Source organism: Dicentrarchus labrax, unplaced genomic scaffold (genome assembly GCF_905237075.1).
Source record: "Dicentrarchus labrax unplaced genomic scaffold, dlabrax2021, whole genome shotgun sequence".
Classification (NCBI taxonomy): domain Eukaryota; kingdom Metazoa; phylum Chordata; class Actinopteri; family Moronidae; genus Dicentrarchus; species Dicentrarchus labrax.
Window position 1 is genome coordinate 19,387,543 of NW_026136708.1, and position 26,249 is coordinate 19,413,791.

General features: G+C 40.6%; 1 protein-coding gene across 2 annotated transcripts in view; it reads right to left on the reverse strand.

Moving 5' to 3' along the window:
* Positions 1–25,052, reverse strand: part of LOC127368011 (serine/threonine-protein kinase D3) — a 42,609-nt gene extending 17,557 nt beyond the window's left edge. The window contains exons 1-5 of one of the 2 annotated variants that reach the window (XM_051408406.1): positions 24,753–25,052; positions 23,217–23,706; positions 8,210–8,348; positions 4,509–4,640; positions 1,222–1,379 (exon numbers count right to left, since the gene is read on the reverse strand). In XM_051408406.1, the coding sequence (XP_051264366.1) occupies positions 1,222–1,379; positions 4,509–4,640; positions 8,210–8,348; positions 23,217–23,519 (732 nt within the window). In that variant the 5' untranslated portion in view covers positions 23,520–23,706; positions 24,753–25,052. Of the gene's footprint in view, positions 1–1,221; positions 1,380–4,508; positions 4,641–8,209; positions 8,349–23,216; positions 23,707–24,752 lie in introns of those variants that run through there. The other variant, XM_051408407.1, reaches the window with a different exon arrangement.
* Positions 25,053–26,249: the final 1,197 nt, after the last annotated feature.

Below are 26,249 nucleotides of genomic sequence, written 5' to 3' on the forward strand. Positions count from 1 at the left end.
AACCCAAAGTGGTTATTCCTTATAATTCCAAAATGTCTTCTAGCTAATGATTCATCCATTTTCTAAACTACTAAACCTGTGTCGGGTTGGCAGTTCACCCTATCCGACCTATCCCAGCATGCACTTGGCGAGAGGCAGGGTACAATCTGACACACATATTACAATAGACAGACAAACCATTCACACTCGCAATCACACCTACGGGCAATTTAGAGTTTCCAGTTCACTCGATGTGCACATGTTTGGACTGTAGGAGGAAACCACAGCGGCCAGAGGAAACCCAGATGAGCAAAACATGCAAACCCCCATTCAGAAAAATCGGATTTCAACCCAGGTCCTTGTCAATATCTGATCGGTATCGACCCGATAGGGTGTGTTTAGAGTCACTTATATAACTGTCAAGTATGGAAAGCTGCCATTGAATGCCTCATCAATCATTGAGTCTTAAGTTAGTGAAAGATTTCCTGATTTAAATCATAACGTTTTAAAGTTTAGACTGTATTTTATCAGGCAAAGTAAATTTGTCTTGTATTGTTAATGAAAACAGGGTTCCCGCTCTTTTTTAAGAAATCATTTTCCAGGACATTTTCTTGACAATTCAGGACACCAGTTGCTCATACACATATAGCCATATACAGTATCTATAGCATAATTTACCAGTAGGCCTAGCATTGACTTTAACTCCAGTTTTATGCCTCATTTTATAATGATGAGTCTCTGTGTGGTTCAATAAGACGTCAAAAAGATCGACGCAAGTCTGTGACACTTCGCATCTGGTGTGAACAGCTAGACTGACTGACACCGGGCCAAAATAAAACAGGTGTATTTAAAACTTTTTTCCATTCCACTTCACTGTCTGGTTAACCCACTTTCAGGTGTCACAGTTTCAAAACCCAAATACGCACCTAGGTTCATTGAGATCTGAGCGAGGGGCTAAAATACAATAAACATTTATCAGGAAAACATATTGTTTCCAGGATATTTGGTCATTTTAATCAATGTCCAGATTTGTTTTTCAGGAGGCGAAGGAACCCTGGGAAAACCGTATCACTTGGTATCAGGTACCTCAGGTATGATTTTAGCACCGCTGTTTGTTCAAATTATACATTTTTAAATATGTCATAAACAGTGGAGATCAAAGGTACTTTGGACTGTGTAAAAACTGATTGAACCTAAAAACAATGTGGTGTCTTCTGGTGGTGATGGCAGCAGTAAACCTACCTCCTCCTGCGGCGTTGGTGTGAACTCAATGGAAGGGGGACGAGCCACAGACAAGATGGAGCCCGGCAGGGAGACGTTGGACAGTCGTCTCTTCTTCACGCCGCTGCAGTTGTTGGGGATCTTGAACGCACACCGTTTGTGGTAGTTCAGTCCACATCCTGAGAAAGGAGAAAATCATGTCCGCCATCTTAGTTTAGCATGTTAAAATGCTAACAGGCTGCTGCCCTCTTATTATAATTCAACTGCAACCACAAAAACGGCAGCAAATGACAGTCGGGGACAACAAACAACGGTTGTGAAATGTCATATTGTTAAATGTCCGACCTGCTCTATTTGGCTGCTCTATGAGATTATACTAGGTGGTTAGCCTGTGGTGTGCAGACTGGTAGGATCAAAGTTACGTAAAGTGCTTCAAAGGTGTTGGTAGGTGTATTTTTGAACCTGTGGACAGAGTCAGGCTAGCCATTTCCCCCTGCTTCCAGTCTTTATGCTAAGCTAAGCAACTCTAGTTCCACACATGAGACTGGTATCGATTTTTGCACCAAAGTCTCAGAAAGACAAAAGACATTTATCTCCCAAAATGTCAAAGTCTTCTGTTAAGATTTTCTTTATTTTTTCATCTTTTTTACTTCTTCTCGTAATTTGGAAACAACCTTTTTATACACTGCGCTAACGTCTCTCTCACTCCCACTGTCGGCCGGTAATAAAGCCATGTGCTTCCTCTGGTTGACCCGCCAGAGAGGAGCTTCTCTGGGTGTCTCAACTCTGTGAGGAAACCATAGCCAAAATGCAGGTACGTGAATTTTAAAGGAGGTCAGAATGTGGCCTCAGGTTACCGAGGTTGTTTACCAGATTAGAAGCTTCAATTGTTTACAAATGACAAAAGTCCTTCACCTCCCATCAGTCAGAGTGAGTGGGCAGATTCCTCTGTCAGTGTGAAAAGTAGCTTTAGTTATATAAGCGGAAGCCGTATTCCTGCGCCGACTGCCGCTCGGCTTGCTCAGAACATCAAGCGTCTCTTTTCTCCGCTTGGCATCACAACAGTTAAGATTCTCTCTGAGGTTTCTGAGCGCTGAGATCAGAACTTGAAAGATGTGAAAAATAGTCGCAGGAAGTCACAGAGTCAATGAAGACATCCTGCTGTAGAGCTGCTGCAACTTTTAGGCTTGAAATCCAGTGTGTGTGTGTGTGTGTGTGTGTGTGTGTGTGGACATGTGCCTGGGCCTTGATTCGTAGGTGACGACTTGGTCAGTTTGGACATGGCAGGAATCAAGCCGAGGCTGAACCCTGAGGAGCCACTAAACACAGCCTCAGAGAGAATAAAACTTGATTAAATGTAATAAAACAATCATGACATCAAGCTGCATTAGTCCAAGAAGCTGAATGTTCTGTTTTTCAGGGGATAGAGGTCATGGCAATCAAGTTTTATACGTTTAAAGATCCGTTTTCAGTTATTCATCGTGGTGCAGCGACAGTCGCTCAGAGGGGATGACGTGCAGCTTCCTATTCGTTTCTGTTACACTCATTAAAATTTGATTTCTCTTACATCACCACAGAAACACTGGCAGCACACATCACTTCCTCTCATAAACTTTAATTGAGCGGAAGCTTGTCTGAATTGTTTTAAATACCCAGATATCCTGACAATCCTTTTCTGAGTAAACTGAAATGTGATCTGTGTGACACCTCTATTTATGTTTCTGTATTTCTGTAGCTCTCTGTTGATGTCAGTTTCACCATTACATGTTTTTGCGGTTTCAGAAAAAATGGCCACCATACAGAAGATAAACTCTTCTGTTTAAGGAAACAACATGACCATTCCTCTAGCAACATAAACCTTACATTACTTTACTTACTGATGGTAAAGATAAAATGGGTTCTCTCAATTTTTATCCACCCAACTGTTTTGTTTTGCAGCATTTAATTAGTATTACAGCCTCATGGAGTCACTGGTGTGGGTTTTTATTAATTATGATTTACAGACTGGCCCAGATAGTTATCTAGAGCATCAAGCAACTGAATGTGATTTGTACTGACTATAATTAAATTAGTGGAAGCTGCAGATCTACAGTCGTACAAATGAGGAATGGAGGATACTTTAAACCAGCTCCTTTTTTTTTTTTTTTTTTTTAACATTGCATTCCTTTTGGTAGAAATTAAACCTCTCTTATACAGCATGAAACAAAAAAAGAATGGACCCAACTGACCCTTCCTAAGTCCTGCTCCAATAACAGCTGAGGAAGCCTCGGTCAAAAGCGCGGTCATCTTTTTTTAAACCATCTTCAAAATGCGGCTGTCTTTTTAACATAGATGAGCACAGAGTATATCTGAGTTGAGACAAAGTTTAAAGTTAAATGAGGTTCTGACTGAGGCTGGTTCATTGACAGTATGTAATTAGTGGACAGAGCTACTGGGTCTGTGAAGTGAAGCCAAAGCGGAAGGGTCTTAAACCTGCATTATTTCTAATAACCAGCAGGGGGCGGCTCCATGGGTTGTCAAAAAGAGTAGTTTGGAGTCTTATGTAAAATCGACCCTCACTTGATTTATTAGCTCAGTAAACAGTTTCCTAATGAGTTTAAGGTCTTAATCTCTAGGTTTTATTCCATACATCATGATGTTCATTTGGTAAATTATAGTCCTGTTTAGAGGAAAATAGACAATAAAGCAAGGTATGCTTTTGGACGTGTCTAACCTTGCGATTGATAAGTCATTCTCAGTGAGTCCATCCAGTGTCCAAACTGTCAAACTAGGCGGTGCCGATCAAATATGAATCAAGATTCTGTCACAGTGTTGCCTATTTGTCGCCTAAAATCTTTTCAGAAACATATTTTAAGGCACTGTTTATCTGAAATATGAGAACGTGTGTGTGACCAGGCAAGCTGCCATTGTTCAATGCCAAACTCAAGGCTTTAAAACAGTACTCCACAAACCAATGGGTGACGTCATGATAGGTTCACACTAATGCTTGCTCAACTGTTATTGGACAAAAAAGCAAAAAGGGGCGAGACTTATGTTCAACCAAAACAACCTAATTTGTAGCTTGGTAATACTATAACATCCACTCACATAACCGGAAGCATTTCTAATCAACTCCAAATTTATGATTTGATCTTAATGTAATGCACACTTAATGTGCTTCTCTTCAGTTTGAACACAGTCAACAGTCTGTTCATTCAGGATATATGTGACTGCAGGTGTAAACCACAGCAGCCATCGTAACGTGATGTAAATAACCCAGTCGCAGCGAAAACCTCCGACGTTGCAGAACATCGTTACCACATTTTTACCTTCACATTTGAGGCCCTGTCTGACGAGCCCCCACAGCATCTCCCCACAGTCATCGCAGAAGGCCGGCGCCTTGTAAGAGTGAACGTACAGCGTGTGAGGTCGGATCTGGAAGTCCTCGGCTGTGGCCAGAGCTGAAAATAAAAAAAACACACAGAGCAGTCAAACAACAAACAACAACATGGGACGTTTTCCATCCTGCAACTGGTTTGAAAGAGGATGCTGAGAGATGCCGTCACTACAGCCTCTAATTATTTTATTTGTTGACCGTTCTTTTATTATCTTCTGTATATGGCGATATCCACAATCAAGTTGTGCTGCTGCTGATCTGTTTAAAAAATGCCTTGATGGGCTTAGGTTGTGACTCCAATCCTGCAAATCGGCTAAAACTCAATTCAACTTCTTTAATGTGGCTAAAGAAGGTAAAAAATTAAATCCTTAAAACTCAATCCAGTCCAGGCCTGAAAGAAAATTTATCCTCAGCATGAACCAAAAACATAGCATACATGTAAATGTGTGATGTTAATTCACATCTCAAAGATTGTGTGATACAATCATGGAACAGCTACTCCGTGGACCTTGTATGTTTTATCAAACAGCGCAGCAGAATTTAAGTGAACCACCAGAGAAATGTCACTTTTTCTATATTGTGTCTAAACTGAGCACAAGGCTGTTTTACTTGGAGCACAATAGGTCACCATAAACAAAGTACTGTAAATGGATCAGGTTTTACATACATGACAGTGATCCATGGATCAGCCCTGATCGTTATCCCAGTCCTAACACACCGCCTGAGGACATCCCCAAAGATTAAATCTACAGTATCTCAGTGATGCTATTCTTGTGTGGCTTGTACCTTTGATTCTATATACAGGACACCTCAGAGGCATTTTGGATGGGGTTAGTGCGTGTACGCTGGAGGCTGAAAAAATACGCAGCGACCTGTGGCGGAAAAGTTGAAACCAAACCAGTTAAACTGCTCCACAATCAGCCTGGAACTATGATACTCTCCCAGTTGTGTCTTTGGTTTATTTGATGTAACCAGTTTCAACATCTGTGCCTGGCTGTCAGTCTCTGTTGCACAACAGCGACACCAAGAAGCTTCCTTTGGTTTATGTCTGTTTTGTTTGAGCAAGAGAGAGAGACTGACAGACAGCTGTGGTCGAGCTACATAGACAGTGAATGTCTACTATGTGCTTTTATGGCCTTTAATTGAGAGTCTCAGTGGTAGAGGGACAGGAAAAGGGGAGAGAGAGACAGAGAGAGAGAGAGAGAGAGAGAGAGAGGGAATGACACGCAGCAAAGGGCTACAGGTCAGGTTCGAACCCATGGCTGCTGCAGGAAGGACTCGGTCTTCGTACATGGGGAGCCAGCTATACCAGGTGAGCTAACAGGGACCAGGGTACATTTTACAGCAATCCATCAAGTAGTTTTTGAGATATTTAACAGTGTCAACCTCACAGTGGCCCAAGAGGGAAGGTCAGGGGATCATCAAAGTCATTAGGATAAATCATCTAAGAAACATGAACGTCTGGACCAAAATTAATGGAAATCCACCTAATACTTGAGAGATTTCAGTCTGGACTAAAGTGCTGGAACCACTTACAGACCGACATCGCCATCCCCTAGCTGGCTCTCTGCTACAAGTGAAAACACAGTGTAGCTCCCTGCTATCTGTTATCTAATCTGTTGACCCTTGTGTGAAAAAGAGATGACCTTATAACAGACAGATATGTCAGTGTGAGTTTGACTGTCAAAGAATGATTGGTATGCTTTCTTTTTCAGAATCTGACAAAACAAATTTTGAATAAAAAATGTGACAATGTCAGTTCACATGTTTCATATTCTGTTCTGTATCTGTGAATCTGTTGCTACACACCCAGATCAATCAGATTGATCATGATTAAAGCTAACATTTGTTTAGTGCTTGGTCAATCGTTTTGTCCTTAATGAACTCCCATACGTTTGTCCCCTGACATATAATCCCTCTCTGGGGCCGGTGTGGCTGTAGAAAACTGTCACTGTCATTTTCATCAATATTTGTATTTGTAACATTGGAGAGGTTGTGATTATTGCAAGTTTTAAGCAGTTGTAATTGTGAAGACTAAAGGAAAAACATATGAGTGACAAAAGACCTTATCTAAAGCTTCTCTTTGTAGCCAGTTCTCCAAAGCATTTTCAGGCAAGAGTTGTAAGGTGCCTCCACTGTTCTACTAACAGAGGCAGATACACTAATCGAGAGATAAACTCGATGCGCTCTGCAGGGTTGTGCAGCAGCAGCAGCAGCAGCAGCAGCGGCAGCAGGAGGACGAGGAGGAGGAGGAGGAGGAGGAGGAGGAAGTGGTCGTGGGTCTGAGCCCGATGCGGTTCAGGCTGTGACTTTGTTTTCTTCCTCCCGTGTAATCTAAACCTGCCGCTGCTCTGTGTCTGGGTGTTCAACTGTTAAGGTGTCAGTTTTAGTTTTTACAACCCAACCTGTCGACACGACTCAGGAAATGACAATCCTATACACAATATTATGGTTACAGCATGCAGGGTGACCCGGGGCGGCGTTGCGGTGGAGGAAACAAGATCTAAGGCGACCTCAACGCTCTCACTCAGAGGTGGATTAACAAGAGAGCTGGAAGAGGAGCAGAAGCGAAGACAAAACAAACAATGAACAATAAATATGTAAAGTGCCTCAAGTTGTTACTGCTTGAAACTCTCCAACTGTTGAATGGTCACAGGTCCCATCCTGCAATGCCAATGTGCACAAATAAATACAAATAAATGTACTTCTACTAATAGTGACAATCAAATCTAACAAAATCTTCTTCTTGGATGTTTGCAGCTGATAGCTGTAGTAGAAATCTTTAGAAATTAACACAATTTCCATATTCACAGCTTCTGGTATTTCTTATAAGGCAGAAGGAGTAGATTGCCTTTTTAAGGGCGAGGAAATGATACTTTCTGTGGATTAAACACATCAGACACACACTGTAGTTCCAAGAAGACTATTTTTGTACGTGTCTTATAACATGTCTGGAGGGCTATCTTTAATTTGTTATTTTAAATCCATACATTTGACAAGAAACCAAATAAGGATTTTGTACATACCGGTTAATTTTAGTTCATTTTCACTTTTATCAACGTTAGCTGCAGTTTGGTGCAGACTAAAATATCTCAACAACTATTACATGCATTACTATGACATTTATATATATATATAGATGCATATATATAAAGATGGATGACGCATCTCCACTTCCTCCCACTGTACGAAAATGCAGCCAGAATACTGCAGATACAGACGATTGTTCTGCTGATGTCGTTTGGAGCAAGAGTCTGCGCAGTAGTGATTGGAGGTTGGCACAGCGGTATCGAGGTCCCACCAGACAACACCCAACAGAGTCAATAGTGACGTGAAACACCCTTTTTTAAAACATCAACACAAAAACCAAACAACAAACACTTGAACATACATCAGCATGATAAGAACTACCTAAAATGATTTGGGGGCTCCAGTAACGTAACGCCCCATTAATCCTAATATTGTAGGAGCTCTGATGCTGGGGGGTTGAGTTCCTGATATCAGGGTCAGAAGCAAGAAGCTAATTGGACCGATGAGGAGGATGTAGACTTACAGGCAACAGGAGTAACTTATTATTAAAGAAATAATTAAAGAAATAATAAATCAATAAATAAATAAATAAGAGCTTCTTACCGGAGAGCACCACTTCGACCAGGTCGCCTTCATGGATCTCCTCGGCTGAGGTCAGACGCTGCAGGATGTTGTCCGAGTTCAGGTCGTGGCGGAAGAGCAGGATCTTGTCGTACATCCCGAAAAATCCGCATTCAGGGAACTGAGGAAGAGGAGAAGGAAGAGTAGGTCAGGGATTAATTCAGTCCCTTAGTTAAACAATTTCCAGCATTAAAACAAGCCAAAAATATGACAACATGTATCTTTAAGCAAATTTCATGCCAATTATTTTATTAGATTATGAGACTTGAGAAAGTTTGACCTGGGGGTGGCGCTACAGACACAACTCACAATTCATTTCAAATCAAGTCATAATAACACAGCAGGCAATGCTAACGGTTGTTGTTTAAAAGCTGCAAGGAAAACAGCGATCTAAACCAAAAGGTACTGCTGCAACCTGCTGACCTCTGACCCCTCAATGAACCATGAATGTCCAGACAGCAGCTTGTCCTCAGCTACATTTCTACTGAAAAGGAGGTTTTCATTGACACGACTTTATTTTTGGTGACGGTCCAGCCTGTTCCTGAAGTTAACAGTTACCTAACCTTTTCATATGAGTAACACATGATGTGTGATGAAACACATTCAGAGAAATACCACACTGGGAAACTACCAGCAGCCAAACTCTGCTGAAATATATTTTCTACTGTGGCTGCTGAATCAGTTTCCACTGCAAACGACCAACCACCATTTACTTTCTGCTTTTTAAAAAAGAAATTAGATTTTCTGGTTGAAACGCCACAAGCTGCTATGGTTTTATGTTCCAAAACACGAAGGTTTCCCAGCTGCTACATCCTCTTTATAAAAGAACCTTAAACACCATGTAGGTTCAAGTCTGGGTCGCTGCCCTTGTCACATATAATTCTCTTTCTGTTTACTTTCCTGCCATCCACAGTGGGAGATCATTTTACAGCCAAATGTTCTGGTCTACTCCGCAGGTAGCAGAAAATATAATGCGAAACACGGACAAAGCGACAGTCAGGTAGGTGTATGAATAAGTTAAGAGAGGCAGTTCCCTTAGCTACTCAGTTTAAGGGAGCATCACTGCAAATGAATGCTGCAAGACTGGGAATGATCCCTGAGTACTACAATAACTCATATTTTTCACTTGAGTAGAGGAAACCAATAACTGCACACTGGCTTAAAATAGACACACCTCCCTTCCCTTCAGTGTGGAGGAATTCGAGGCATCTAGCGGTGCAGTTGCAGCCTGCAACTCCCTCGCTTCACTACCCCTTTCCAAGCATGAAGGAGAAACTGTGATGGCTTTGTTTATCCACTTTGGGTTACTATAGAAACATACACAGTATTTGATACGTAGTAGTTTTTCTACCTTCTAGAGAACAATTGTGTTCCAGTCATTTCTTTAGAATGGTCAAGTCAATAAGCAGACTCTTGAAACATGCTCGAGTTGCATAATCCATCACAGTTAACATCAAATATGTAATTTTTGACTAAGTTACATTGTCATTAAGTGGTTATGCAGCTGAAAGTAAGTAAGAATGTATTTGAAAGGTCTGCACTGCTTTTTCTTTTATTTACCTGGACAATATCACTAAAACACTATAGCATGGTTTGCAGTAAATCATTCGAAGTAATTGGTCCTTTAAGGGGGTTTTTTTAGTTGTTCCCTGGCCCTCATGACTCAACCTTCCTAGGTACCACTCCTTTTTTTGTTTATGACTCAAACTTTATTGAGTTTTAATTTTTGCAACAAACAAACAAAGGCAAAATTAAAATACACAACTGTATGTGTTGATAATGAAATATCAGAGTGAGGGCACTAAAATAAAATAATAAGGAGTTATATTTAAAAGAAAAAAAGAAATATTTATAGTATGTATGTGTATATATACATACACACAATATAAAAAATAAAATAGACAGTCCATGACAAGAAAAATTTGTCCATGCACGACATGTTAAGCAGTCTTGGTACCAGTGCATTTTTAAGTGCGTCACAACAATTCTGGGCCTGAACTTTCTCAGAAATAAAGTCTCAGTGTTTGATGGACAGTCACTTGAAAGATTTCATACGTACAATTTGACAAAAAAATCTAAAAACCTCATATAATTTTAATTAAATTGACTAAATAGTTTTTAGTTTTCAGTGAATCTAGACTGAAACTAAGAGTATGTACTTTTATGGCAAGGTGAACGGTGTATGTTGTTGGTAAAGTGTGTGTACTGGATTTGGGGTTCATCGGCAGTCTCTGCAGCCTGCAGACAGGCAGGTGAAGCAGCTTCCTGCCCTGAGCCGCTCTCTGTGTTAGCAGGATGTTAGCAGTGTGCAGGTAGCATGCAGCATGGATCCTGCAGCGCACACCGACAGCAGGAAACCAGGTGCCAAGGCACACACAATACACAATACACACACACACACACACACACACACACACACACACACACACACACACACACACACACACACAAAATGTCCATCATGAATTATGGCTGAAGTCTCACTGACACCCAGCCGTCATTAGCCATGTGGCTACACACCAGCGCTCAAACAAATAGACAGTGACAGATGGAAACAGTCACTCTGTTATTTCTGCACTGGAAGAGTTCCCAGCAGTGGAGGACGAGCTCAGTTGTGCTGACCTGGGACGGTACTCTCCTTCGAACTAAAGCACACGAGTGGACTATGAGGGCACAGATACGTGAAACACAGCAGCAACACACCCAGACTGAAGGAGAGGCAATAAGACAACAAACAACATGGCTGCGATTGTAAGAGACATGCCTTTGTGGTTGTTTTTTGCATTTCTTTGTGGTCATTTTGTCTCCAGTTATATTGCCTCTAACATCTTTATCATTTATCTGGAGTCTGACACATTCAACAGAAGCTGTTTCTAAGCATTACACCATCTCTCTTTGTCTCTCATTCTGCCGCAGCTCTGAAACTATGACAAAGCAGGAAGCTGTAAAGAAAAAAAAAAAAAATCCTCCATGAGGCCAGAGTGAGGTCTGAACCAGAAGTGAAAACGCTTCTTTTCAGCTGCCATGACGACGCATTTTGGCTCCGTCCAATCACGTTAGAGCCCGTCGTCAGCTGCATTCTCTGAGGTGAGCAGAGAAACACACTAAGAGTTCTGTTAATGGACAAGAGTGTGTGTTTAATACACACTGATCCCCTCTTTATGGTTAATCCTCCATTAACCAGGCTTAACCTCCACGCACCAACACACAATCCCTTTCTGTAACTCCCTCACCAAACTGAAGCCACATTTCTGAATACCCACACAGTCTAGTTCTGGATGTCAGGATCGCAGAGGTCACAACCTCCAGGCCCTGTCGTGACCTTTGCCCCCGACGCAGGAGCTGGAGCTGGAGCCGGAGACGAGGGCTGAGAGATGTCTATGTCTCTAACTTTAGCCTATGTTTTTTTTTTTTTACCGAGTCAGGGCGGAGGGATATCCATCACCTCTTAATCTGTGCAGCACTCATGCTATTATCAGAGAGACTAAGTGTTCATGGAGCCCAATAATCCTGGTTCTAAAAAGGGAGGACAGCACCCTTAACATCCAGCCCATGAACACATACACACAAAAAAACATAATCGCTTCAGGAAGTTTATGTAAAACATTAGTTATACGGGGCGTCCTAATAGCTCACCTGGGGGAGCTGGAACCCCTGTAAGGCTGAGTCCTCGCTGCAGCAGCCATGGGTTCGACTCTGACCTGTGACCCTTGGATGCAGGCCATCTTCCTCTCTCCCTCTCCTGTCACTCTTCAGCTATCACTATCAATTAAAGGCAATAAAAGCCCCAGAAAATATATATATAAAAAAAACAAAAAACAAACATTGTTTATACGTATCCAAATTTTACATTTCTGGTGTGAAACGTAAAGTAAAGGAGGGAAAGAAATTCCAAAATATTCCTATAGTCAGATCAGGGTGATATGAAAACAGCAGACTACCGCCATGCTGGCAAAACTGTCGCTCTGTGGAGTAACGACTCATCTTCTGATTATTTCCTCAATTGATTGATTAATCTCTAAAATGTCAAAAAAAATAGTGAAAACGCACAATTAAAAAAAAAAATATTGGTTTTACTATCAGTCCCCACAAATGAGAAGCTGGAACGGAATGTTCGAAAACAAAAAAAAATCAGAACGTCCACTCGATGACTGATAGTGCCACCCGCGAGCTAATCACACATTGTTCCATTATACAAGTTATTACTTGATGTTCTGAACAGGAGCCTCTTTAATTAAATGCGTGGCATTTACTCTGTGATGAAGCGCTTCTCCCTGACAGTTAATGTTATATTTCATTAGACCTTCGTAATTTCTTCTCACATTAGGGAAGGTGAGGCTTGACTGGCGGCGAGGCGATAATATCTTGTATGAAACCTTGAATTAATTAGTTTATTCATTTTATATTTTATATGAGACAGCGTGTTATATTTAAAAAACAACATGTAGCTTTACAATATACATCATTTTATATGATTACAATTATTATTATTATTATTATTATTAAAAGTATCAAATAATAAAAATAGCCATCATTTTCTTTTAATGACAGACAGACAGACTGACAAACAGCAGCTTATCATCTAACAGCTGGTTATAAAAACACTTGAACCGGCAGCGATGGGAAGAGCACAAACAGATAAAACAGCCGCTGTCTTCCGCTGCAGAAAAGCTAAGAGCCTTTCCGCTCCAATAAAACTCTTCAACTCTTTCGCCGTACGCGTGCAATTAGCCTGCAGGGACAACGCTAAAAGGGACTGATGTGAAATATGAAGGTAAACAGCAGCAGCGCCTGTTTTCCCCCTGCATCCGCTCGCTCTGTCACCTCGCTCAGGAAACAACAGGAAGCAGCGCTGAGTGGGTCAAGGTTATCACTGTGTGTGAGTGTGTGGGAGTTTCATTCATCCACTTGTTAAAAGGCTGAAATCACAGCTGGAACAACAACACACGCCTCAATTTCAACGTGTGTTTCATCAATAAAGAAAAGTGATTTTACAAACTGAGGTAGCACTAAAACACAAAAGGCTTATCTAATGTAAATGGAGAGACTTTTAACCTCCAACATATGGACATTGGATCAAAGATGTTGGAGAACATCCGCCGTTTCATTATGGTGCTTCTTTGCCACCTGGCAACCATTTTTAACTTGCAAATATGGAAGCTGAGGAACTGTAGTAAAGTACACTGCGCTCCTTTATGTACTCATGTATGTCTACTAAAGTAATTAATAGCGTTAATTCTTGTTTGTTCTTGCATGTTGAGAGGTAGGTGGGTGGGGTGTTTTTGTGTTTTTTGTAGCTTTATTGGATCTGTATCTGTTTATTATTACCATGTTTGCATTGCTAATTTAAAAAGGAAATACTTTGTTCTAAAAAGTCGAACTTTGACCTGATGATGGTGCTGGATGAAAAGTCAGAGGATCACCAAAAGTTATTACAATTCATCCTGTGGGACCATGAATGTCATGGCAAGTTGTTGAGGCGTTTCAGTCGTGACCAAAGTGACTAAAAGTGACCGAAATGCCTTTAAAATCAGAACCACGACAGGAACTGAACCACAAACCAGGTTAGAGCCTCGCTGTACCTGTTGACCTACAGAGAGAGAACAGTTTATCTCTTCAGTGTTACAGCAGTGATTTATTCAGACAGTGAAGTTATACTGAATAAATCACTGCCCTGCACACACACACACACACACACACACACACACACACACACACACACACACACACACACACACACACACACACACACACACACACACACACACACACACACAGTGCTTTATGTTCCACATCTGTCACTGTGACCACAACAACATACATTACTTCCTCCTCAGATACCTCAGTGTGTGTGTGTGTGTGTGTGTGTGTGTGTTAAAGTGACCTCAGTGTTTCCTCTGGATTCATTCAGCAACAACACGACCACGCAGAAAAAAAGAAAGAAAAGCAAATCAATGCCACAGAAACTCAAGAGGTACGGAGGCTGTGATTTTAGAAGTGTGGTTTGAGCTGCAATGTTTCACTAACAAATCCACCTCAAGAGATTTAAAAGGACAGAAAACTACACTATGATCACGCTGAAGTCCAACATCAGTGGAACAGAACAAAAACCTGTTTTCCTTTAAGACCTTTATTGTATTAAACTTTTACCGTTACTTGAACCAGGACTTGGGGCAAAACAGGGAACCAAAACTAAAAACACATCTGCTGCACGAAAAACCACAGAGGAAGAACTGCTCTGCACACTGAAGGAAGGACACATCCACCCCGTTCAGCTACACCTCTGCTCCGTCTGTCTTTTTATTTGAGGAGTTCTACTGAGGAGTTTGAGATTCCCAGCAAGAATAAATCAGGATAAATGAATGTAAGTCAAACCAGAAAGCAGTTATAATAGTTATATTACTATAATACTGTAGTTATTAGAGCAGCGTTATAGAGATTTGAATGGTTTGTGATCAAATGTCATCGGATAATAATGTTACTCTATGAAAGAAAAATAAATAAAAAATCTTTAAGGCACTCGGTGGAGTTATCTTGTCAGCCACAGTTTTGTTCAGTGTGTATCCTTGAGGTCTAACAAACATGTTAAATAGATTTCCTTCTATATAAAAATGTGTAAAAACATATATTGTGGTCAAAAAACTCCACACCTTGTGGTTATCAAACCTAATAACAGACTCATCTTTGGACAAGCCTCCATCTGTGGTTGAGACAGTGAATTCGCAGTAGAAATATTTGAAATGTGGCATATTCAGAAATCTTCTTCCAAAATATCTGCTTCGAAAAGTTGCATTATTTTGCATTTGTAGGCTCAAAATCAGATTTCAGAAAAGTCTTTTCTTAATTGTTGACCTCATCGTGAGATACTCTGGATAAAAGCCTCAAGCTTAATAAAAGAAATAAGAACAGTGATAATAAGACACAAAAGCTGATAATTGAATTGCTGCCTGAGGCTCAACTGTTAATGTAGGAAGTGATGACTTCTTACTCAGACACACGGTCGACCACAGGAAGAGAGACGCCTAACCCACCAGTCCTGACACACACACACACACACACACACACACACACACACACACACACACACACACACACACACACACACACACACACACACACACACACAATGGCCCTTTAAAGTCCCGTAACACAGAAACCTGATGACCCGTTTACATGATGTTGCCCCACTGACAATTTGGATGCAAATGAGCGTCAGATATCCTGGTTAGATTCGACCCGTTAGACGGAGAAAAATAAATATTAAACTGACCTATTTCCAGTTTCTGATCAGATGACATGAGTGAGACACGGAAGCTAACTCACTTCCTGGTTCTTATCAGAACTACAGATACAGTCGGAGCAGGTAGAGGTCATTTATTTTTTTATATTAAAAGAGCTGCATGTCAGCGTATCAGCTGGACTTATTTGAAATGTCACCTTTAGACTGCTGGGATTCAAAAATGGGACTTTTATGCCCTGAACTCTGACTCAAGGCTCAAAGCTGCACGCTGTTCGAAGCACAGCAATCAAATCTTTCAGTTCATTAGGGCTGCAACTAATGATTATTTTCGTTATTGATTAATTTTGGCAACCGTTATCTCGATTAACTTATTAGTTGTTTGATCCATAAAATGTCAGAAAATGGTAGAAAATGGTGAAAAATGCTGGGTCATTTTAAAATACGTTCAATAGTGGATTAAAAGCTGTTAAAATTGATTAGATACTGGCAGGTAAATCAAGCCGTCCAAGTGAAACAATACAATGTCAAGTAAAGAGCTGGTGGACCTAAAATAAAGCTTGTTTCGCGTTAATGCTAATAGGTAACTTTTCTAACTAATCTAAGTCTCTAAACCTGAACAGCAACTAGCTGTTACAACCTAATACCATGTTACACTTACATACGAGCACGACAACACAATCTGTGGACCAAAGGTGAATTCTTCCAGTCGGAAACAAGTCGGATTATTCTGAAGCCACATAAATCCGGGGTTAGAGTAGTTGTGTTTATTTAGGAAAAGTTTCCTTTCACAGCTGGTTGTGTTTCGACGACATTTAATATTTGAGAACTTTTGGCTCCTTTTGTTTAATTAAGAAAAAGGTATTTCATAGCAATCTAACATTTTTAACCAATACCTTACTGTTACACTGGGACCTGGAATTTTTGTCTGAGTTTAAGAGTTTAACGTTTTATGAGACAAATCCAGAGTCATGAAATATTAGCTACTCCATCATTACACTTCTATTACAGCCACCAAGACTCTCACTAAAGGAAATTAAATTAGTTTGAGACAAATGTCCTGTGTTATAAAATGACTGACTCTCTGGAGAGACGTTTCAGTGGTTTTCATTTACAAGTTTTCCCGTAACTGCCTCTAGTGGCCGTTAGTGGAACTGCAGCTTGACGCTCGGCTAACACTCGTGCATTTACTCATTCACCCAAAACGTTATCGGAGAGAGTTCAGAGCAACTAGAGCAGGGCAATGAACTTAAAAAGACGCCGTAACAGGATAAAAAGTGATTTTATAACACGATTTAGTTTCAGACAGCAGCTGTGTGTGATGTTCAGGATCAGAGCTCAACTGGAAACTTGGTGCTTTTCTGAGGATTTTTTCTGTCTAATGAGACGACAAATGGAGCTTGAAAAGTTAAGCTGGGATTTTAAAAAGTTAAAAGAGTGAGACGGACCCTGTTAATGGTTGTTAATTCAACATCTTACATAAAAAGAAATTTAATGACCGGATTAAACCTCCTCACTTAACATTTAATCACATATAAAAACCACATCCAATGAGACAAATCCACCACCTGCATGTATTACCTTCTCTTTTTGAATTGTGGGTGAGCTTAGCTGTCATATTTTTGTCATCATTGTCATTAACATAATCCAGTTTCATACATCCGGAACTGTGGTTTAAATAAGCTTTATCACCATATTCTTTTTGTTATTCAGTTTTTCTCTGCCGATTATTGCTCATTATCATTAAAAAATTAAAATGACAGGTAAAACTAAAGATTTAGATCTTCTTCACAGCTCTTTCCTTTAAGACCACAAGGTTTTAAATGTACCGACCCTGTTGGTTCTTTAGTTAATTGAGCAGAAACAGGATGACGGGGGCGTCCTCGTAGCTCACCTGGTGGAGCGTGCACCCCCTCGTATACGAAGGCTCTTACTGCAGCAGCCTGGGTCTGATTCCAACCTGTGCCACTTTGCTGCAGGTCCTCCCTTCTCCTCTGTCTCCCCACTTTCCTGTCTTCTGCTGCTACTATCTGATAGGCGATAAAAGCCCCCCAAAAAAATCATCTTTAAACAGCTTAACTTCCCCCTCAGGCATCAATACCTATCTATCTAAACCTATTCACCGTGTGTCCTTGTGAGCCCAGGAGGATGTCAGGTAAGTGATAATGGCTGAAAACCTCAAATCACCATAAAATTCAGATCCAGAGGAAACAGCAGCCAAAATATTGTGGTTTTAACTTTTCCTCTTTATGGATTTATTACATATTTTCCCTCCACTTCCTTTTAACAAGAGCAATATTTGACTCTCGTGTTTAGAATCACGAGTTTACCAATAAATAAATAAATAATAAAGTGGAAATATTACAACATTAGAAGAGCATTTAAAAAAAAGTGATGTAGGCGGGTCGAGCGTCCATACAACATCTCTCTCCCTCTCTCTCGCTCTCTCTCGCTCTCTCTTTCCCTGCCACCATCGTTCACTTCTCTACCTGAACCACCGCCTGGCCTTGGTAACCGTGGAAACCAGAGGAGTGGAGGACTCAGGTATCTCACATCGCCGGGGACAACGGCAAGAGATGCTTGTTTTATGGTTTAATTGATGTTCAGACTTATTTAGTCTTATCTCCCATTTCAGGATTTGCACTTGATGTGTTTCATATTGTTTCTTTGTGTTATTTGTTTTGATGATTTTAAGTTTATGTCTTTCTGTATGTTTTTACATTCTAATGATTAATTGTACATTTTTCGACTTTCGTGTTTTCAAGTTTTTAAGAAAATGTCACCAGAGTTTGGGGTTTTTTTTAGCAGAAGGTCACCTCTGTAACACTGGGAAGAACTTGTTACCCATATTTTACACTGTTACACTTTTTAAAAAGGACATAGTTGTATTTTTCAAACACAGAAGGAGAACAAATGTTTCTAATTGGACAAAAAGTACAAAAAAAGTATGAAAACTTTTTGTAGGTTTTTACAATAAAGGTGAAGAAAATAATATTTTCTATGAAAACATAACAAATCATGTTCTGCATGTGTGTGATGTAATCTACCAGCTGACAGATTTTTTGTCTTCACTTAACCACTAAAAAACAAAGTGATTTCACAATGCATGTCAGATCAGATCACAGAAATCCTTTAAAATAAACAGGATTAAATATATCATAGTGTGCTGTGAGATTTTAATTTGTCTCAAGACAAAAAATACAATTCAAAAGTTATATATTAAAGCTGCATTTAGTGATTTTTGGCCACTTGAGGAGCTGTCAGGCACACAGCTCTTATGAAGTGGCTCTTGCAAACAGTGGCTCATTTCCAGTTTCCACAGACACGGAGCAACATTATCGTCCCACTAAAGTCATGTTTGTGTCTACACAATGAATATAAATCTTTCAGCTCTGGTTCGGTCTCCAGCAACTCATCTTTAGCTGCTTAATGTCCTACTTTCTACACCAGCTGGTAAACTTCTCCATCTATCACTAACTCTGTCTGTCCTCTGGTGTTTGCTGGGAGTGTACAGTGAGCCTGTTTGCCTGCTGCTGTTGCTGGAAACGAAGCTGATGAAAGCAACTGAAGCCGACAGCAAATGTGCCGTTAAAACCAAAACAATGACCTAAAAGAGGCTGAAAGGCTCAGTAGAGCTGCAGAGTTAGTTAGGATTCTCTGTAGGTTCATCAGTTCCACTTTCATACAACATATTTGAGTCAATACTGATACAGAAAACACGTATTTGGTTTCATTACACAATCCAGGACGAGACTCTGTGTGTGTACGGTGGGGGGTGGTCAATGTGGCGACCTACAGGGGAGGGGAACTTCCCTACTTCCTTACCACCCCCCATCCCTACTACACACACACACACACACACACACACACACACACACACACACACACACAGCTGTAGAGAGGTGACATAACAGCAGTAAATCAGACCTGAAGCTTCCATCCACCCACAGCTCACAGCTCCATGATGTGGACACAAAAGCAGGAAAAAGAAAATTCCAGTAATGATGTCATTTTGTAGGCCAACCTGGAGTCCAGTTCCTCCTACTGAAGGTCCCTGCTGGGACTTCTGCTCCAGGGTTCAGATCAGATAAGAAAACTAGCAAGCAGCTGTGATATTCACATATTCTGGGGCAACTCCATCACTCACTCAGTAACTCAGTAAGTCACAGAGTTTAATGTTCGTAGCCAAAAACAGTATCAAGTTGGGGCCCCTTGGTTGTTGTAGTTAGTATAATATAAATGTGTCCATCCGAACTTTGTTATTTTTTCCCTCTCCTATTAATCATCTCACAACCCCTCTGATTTATCTGGTGACCCTTTGGAGGGGCCCGACCCCTAGGTTGGGAACCACGGGACTAAACTAGCTAACTGTATATAAAGTAGTTCCAAGTAGCTCCACCTCGAGCAGCTACGACAGTAAAACACTGCTCTAACTTTAAAGAATCAGTATTAACAATCTAATAATGTAGAATATTATATCAGTTAGAATACTTATTATTACTTTGGCACGTTAAGTAGAAAAAATACTTTTATACTTTTAAGTAAGATTTTAAAAGCAGGACTTTTACTTGTAACAGAGTATTTTTACAGAGTGGTTTTGGTATTTCTACTTAAAGGATCTGAATACTTCTTCCACCACTGCAACATAGTAAATCTATCAAGCTGTACTGTGAAAAAAGGGACAAATAAATAGCAGGACTAATCCATACAATAGTCCAGGAATGTTAGTTCACGTCACCTGACAAGTCTGTCCCAGGAAAATCACGCTATCGACCTCCAAGTTGATCTCCGTCTCAATTCAATTCATTTCAATTTGTTGTCATTATATTTGCATACAAGGAAACACTTTACTGGATAAAACTGAGACCTGCTGCCGATCTGGAACGTGGATTGTCAGGGATGTTTTTGTCTGTCCTGTGTGGTGGTTTCACCTTCTGTTAAACCAGAGTAATAAATACTTTCTCAATCACGTTTTGGGACTTGCTGCTCGTCTTTGTCTAAAAGCAAATGAAACATCTTTTTATTTTGGACTTTGTCGGACGTCACTTTGGGTTCTGGGAAGTTGTGATGGCAATTTCACTATTAAACAACATAAACAAAAACATTGTCTTGTTTAAGCTTCTTAAATGTGAGGATCGGCAACTTTCTGTTTTATATTTATTGTAAATGAATATCTTTGCATTGTGAGACATTTGAAGACCCCTGCAATGGGTGTTTTTCACTATATTTGACATTTTATAGACCAAACAATTGATAAATCCAGAAAATACTAGTCAGATGAATCGATATTGAAAATAATAATTAGCTACAGTCCTAATAGAGACAACTAGGTATAACAGCCACTTTCCAAGCAGCATCCTCTGACCATTGAAGGTTCTGGTTCCTCTAATGACCACTAGATGCCGGACTAAAATACACAGATGCATTGAAGTGAATGGGAAAAGCCCCAAATTCTCTCTTGGATAATGCAATCACACACAAAGTTCATCTCTCTAGATCACATCACTTCTTCATGTGAATTTAATTTAATAACTTTTCCATGAAATCAGAGTTGGGAGACATGTTCGCCATGACTGACGGGTCTCCCTCAACCTGCCAGGTTTACCTTCATGGTACACCAGGAGAACAGTCAGCAGCACTGACAAACAAACTGACCGCTCTGCTGCTCCTCCAACACAACACACAGCTGCGAAACAGGAAGTGAAGACTGCTGACACAGCAACACCAACCAGGAAGTGACATTCCCCCCCGTGAAAAAGACCTTTTCTCAGCCAGTGACAAGAGACGACAAGTGAAAGTATTGTTCGATTTCAACCTGCGGCCCTTTGCTGCATATCATCTCTCTCTCTCTCTCTCTCTCTCTCTCTCTCTCTCTCTCTCTCTCTCTCTCTCTCTCTCCTGCCTTACCTGTCTATATTATATATATATATATATATATACACACACACTTTGGTCCAAAGCAAAACATCTCAACAACCTACTGACTGGATGACGAGTCCCAACAATCAATCAATGAATTACTAAAAGGTTGGAGCTCAAATGAGACCATCATTGGGTTTTCCTCTCTGTGTCATCATGCCCTGCAGAAGAGGTGAACCTATTTGGTTTGTTGCAAAGAGTGTGTGTGAGCGACTGTGTGTGTGTGTGTGTGTGTGTGTGTGTGTGTGTGTGTGTGTGTGTGTGTGTGTGTGTGTGTGTGTGTTGGTGGAGGGCTGGGGAGATGCATTCAGTGCAGTAAAGCCAGGTGGTGCATTCAGTGCGAGCGGTAAAACCAGTAGATGCTGAGAGATAAAGAGGAGCTGAGAGCAGATGCCTGAACTACATGTGAAGGGTGAGAATCAGCAGGTTACAACCAAAACTCTGCGTCAATGTGAGTCCGAATCAAACAGATTCACATAATACAGATGTTTTGTATGGAAGCGAACTACATAGGGATGAGATGTCTAAGTCATATTGGCCTTTCAATAATTTGTCACTGCAACTGCAAAATGTAAAGGAAATGTGTTTCCCTGGAAAAAGTTATTAAAAAAATGATATATTTGCTTGCAGTGTTACTTTAGTAAACTTTGACCAAGTCAAATGATATCACCCATTGGTTAGTGGTGTACCATTCTGAAGCCTTGTGTTTGGCATTATGGCGGTTATCATTATGGTTGGGGTTTTGGTATGAGCAATAGTGACGTACTGCGAGTTGAACGGCACTCAGTTTGAACTTGCCTGTAGCAGGAAACAATAGCAGCTCACCTGGTCACACACATTGTTGTATTACAGATAAAAAGTATGCTAAAATATGTTTTTGAAAACATTTTAGTGACAAAAAAAAAAAAGCAATGCAGTAACAGAGTCTTGATTCATATTTGATCATAACTGCCTTGTGTCGGACAGTTTGGTAGCCAAACCCCGAAGCATACTCTGCTTTATGGTCCATTTTACAGTACATTTGACCATAATTTACTAAATTAACATCATGCTGCGTGGAAGAAGACATGAAACTAGTGACTGAGACCATAAACTCATTATGAAACTGTTTACTGAGCTCTGAAATCAAGAGAGAAGTTACGTCACTTTCTATTACATTACATGCAACAGGCTTCTTTTTGCTACCGATGGAGCTGCCCCCTGGTGGCCATTAGAAAGACAATAGGTATCTCTGCATTACCCCACCTCATTTCACAGATCCGAAAGCTCCGTCCGCTATTTATTCTACAGTCTATGACAAATTTCCACCATTCACCAAAAGTAAGCCGTCTTCACCGAGCAGAGTAAAGTACGAGAAATACATCTTTTTAGTAAACTGTGTGAACTTTTTGTCACGTTAGCTTTGTTTCCCCCGTTCTCTTTATCAAATTATATGATGCACAATCCTGACAACTAAATGCAAAGGACGATGTAAACCGCTCGAAACAGAGAGAAGAGCGAGAAGCACAAAGAGCGACTGTGACTAGCAGTAAGCTGGTTAGTAGTGCGTCAGCAGCTAGCTCGCCAGTTACAGTAGGTCCCTAACAAACCGCGCAATCGCATAAATTACGAGATCTTTAGAATTTTTCTCAGAATTATGAGAAAACGTTTCCATTTCTTTTATTCCCCCATTTTGGGTAAAAAAAAAAGAACTTTTTTTATAGGCCACTCCCACTGCCACACCCACTTTTTGCCCATAGGAATGAACACAAACACACACTTGACTGCCAGATTTCAGCCATACTAATAATACTAATAAGCAATGAGCCCCTGATGATCAGAGATTAATTTTACCTTCTGATCCACGATGGAGCAGACGAGCTCCCTCACAGCCGACAGGGAGTGGTCTCCGGGGTCGAGGGTGACCGTCTCCCTGGTGAGTCCGATCTGTAGCAGGAAGGAGACTCCGTGGATGGAGCCCCGTGAGTTTGTGCGACTGGGGGCCGTCTGGCTGCCATTGGACAACCGGCTACAGATGGTGGCGGGCGGGCTGGGGGACGGCGACGGGGTGGGTGGGGCCGCATGCTGATGGAGGGCGGAGAAAGCCCGCGGGGAGGCCGGCGGAGGGGGCAGCGGTGGGCTGTTTTCTGCCGACATTGGCTGCTATCTGTGACGTCTTCCAGGCAGGAGAAAGCCGTCGTAGGTGAACGACATCCAAAAAAATGTGTCCGACTGCTCCGGTTTGTCAGTCAGCCGAGCGTTTACGGTCGCCTCGTTTGCCTCGATTCACATGTCTCGCCACTTAAATCCTGCCAGGAAGGTTTCCTCTCACTGCCGGGCATCTCTGAGGTAGAAAGAAACCAAAAGAAAATATCTATTAAAGTTCAACTTTAAAAGAGTTTTATAACGCAGTCAGATCCTCAGGCCTCCTGCTGGGTGACACTGTGGATTGTGTTGTGAGCAGAAAAACAACCAACAAAACAGCAGATCTGTAGTTTCTCTTTGCTGTTTTCACTGGCTGCATCTGTTGAGAATCAAAAGACAGCACATTAAAGAATCACTTCCAAAGAAAATCTCTCCAGATCTATAAAATATGGTGAAACTTTAATAGAAATGTTGTACGGTAATTCTTCAAAATGCCGTCACTTCCCTTTAATATAATAATTAGTTTGTTATCCCAGTAATAACTTTTAAAATCACCAGGAGATAAAAGACGCCACACAATTAAATCTTTACAAATCCGCTGACACAAAAGGTCACAAGGTTCAAAGGAAGTGTCATGAAGTAAATATCACTCAACCCTAAAGTTTCTATTTGAAACACCTTTCTGTTAAATGAGATTCTGCTGAAGGAACCTGCTACCAAGAAATGGACAAATAATTATATATCTTCTCATAATTCAACTGGGTGAATGGACCCTTTAAACCACTAAAGGTAACACAAACAGGAAGGAGTGCCACGGTATATTAACTACTACTACTAATATTTAACAGCCTACACCAAGTCTGAGCTTACCTGGACCTACCCAGATCATTTAATTTGACCATTCTTTAACAAATTATTATATATTGGTCATAAATTAAAGATTACTGTTCAATAAAAAACATTAAAAGTTATTATAATGAACATAAATGTAACTTTTTCTACCCTGTGACTTTTAATACTTCTATAAACTTAATGATCCATATCACTGTTTGCTAGAGGAAGCACAAATGCAACACCAAAACATAATAATAACAATAATACATATAATAATAATGATAATCACACATGTATGTTCGCTCATTGTGGAGATATTAACGTAACTCAACTGCATGAAGTTTGCACATGAAGCAACAGGCTGTCGTCCCGCAGGTTGTTAATGAAAAGAGAAGTTAAAGGCACCGTTACCTCTGAGAGCAGGGCGGTTTTTCCGCTTCCATCGGCGCACAAAACAAGAAAACTGTGCGTTAAACTCCGGCGGCGGCTCGGACCGGCAATGCGGCTGAATCTAACGAGCCCGGTCCCGGTTCGCCCGCCGTGCTGCTGTCCTCCAGGGGCCTGGGAGGTGAAAGTGAAGGCAGGCAGGTTAAACCGACTTTTGTTTTTTTGTTGTTTTTTTTGTCTCGTTTTTCTCTGCAAAACTTCCCAGACGAGCAGCGGTCCAACCGAGCAGCTCTGGCTTCATGCGGATCTGATTAAGAGCCGCTACAAGCGCACAGAGACCCACTGCGGCTCACACCGGGAGGAGGAGCGACGGCAGGAGGTCTCACTCTGTCGGCTTTTATAGGGACCGGACAACCAAACTGAACCAGAGAGATAGAGGGAACAAATATGAATGTAAAAATAAAGATTTTTTGGGTACTTTTTGACTTTTTGAAACCTGTTTGGGCACCCCAAGTGCCACACCATTACCTTGCCTCTTCCACCCTGCACTGTCTTTCAGATGGTGCAGTGAGCGTTTTAAAGCCAGAGTAAATTAACCAACCACGACATGCTGGCCTGTTGGGAAGGGGAGCTAAATAACGCTCCAATTTTAGGCTACATTTTGTAGGTGGAAAAGCTGGCATGGTCATTTTCAAAGGGATCCCTTGACCTCTGACCTCAAGATGCCTGAATGTAAATGATTTATATGGATACTCACAAGTCTGCCCTCTTTGTGCTAATCTAATGCAGACTGGCGCAAAAACAATGCAGTTCTTTGCCTAGATTATGGTATAAAAGCCTTGTGTATTTGAATATTTCTACATACTGGGGTCCATAAACAGTATTAGAATCACATAAACTGGGAATATTAAGGTAGTGCCCCAGTTGTGCCCCCCCAGTCAAAAAAGAAGTCTGGACCAAAATCAACCAGTTTGATCAGTTATATGCATCTTTTTTATTAATGTTACTTTCAAATATTAACTGTTTATATACACATATAACATGTTTATTTTCCTTGTATTGTACAAAACCACCATTGGCTGCCAAACAACTCACAAACAAACATCCTTTAACTGTTATTTCTATAGTTCAGTAGATTAACTGTTATTAAGATTTTAACTTCTTTTTATTTATTTATTTTTTTTACACATTTTTGAATTAACTTTAAAAATCTGATCTGGGAACTTCTTCCACAAACCAAAAATTTTATTTTTTTCAATAACACACACGAAAAGTAGCAAAACAAAACTGTAGAAATAAATTAAAGTAAAACTCATTCAATCAAAACTTTACTTAAAAGTACAAAAGTATTAAAAACAGAATTTATGTAAAGTATTTTAAAGTTAAGGAACCAAAAGTACAGAATGGACCATTTCAGAACAATACGTCTTATATTTTATGTGTTATCATTATTGATGCATTCATGTACATTACACTGATGTTGATGTAAAAATAAACTGCATCATCATTTATTTGTTGGTT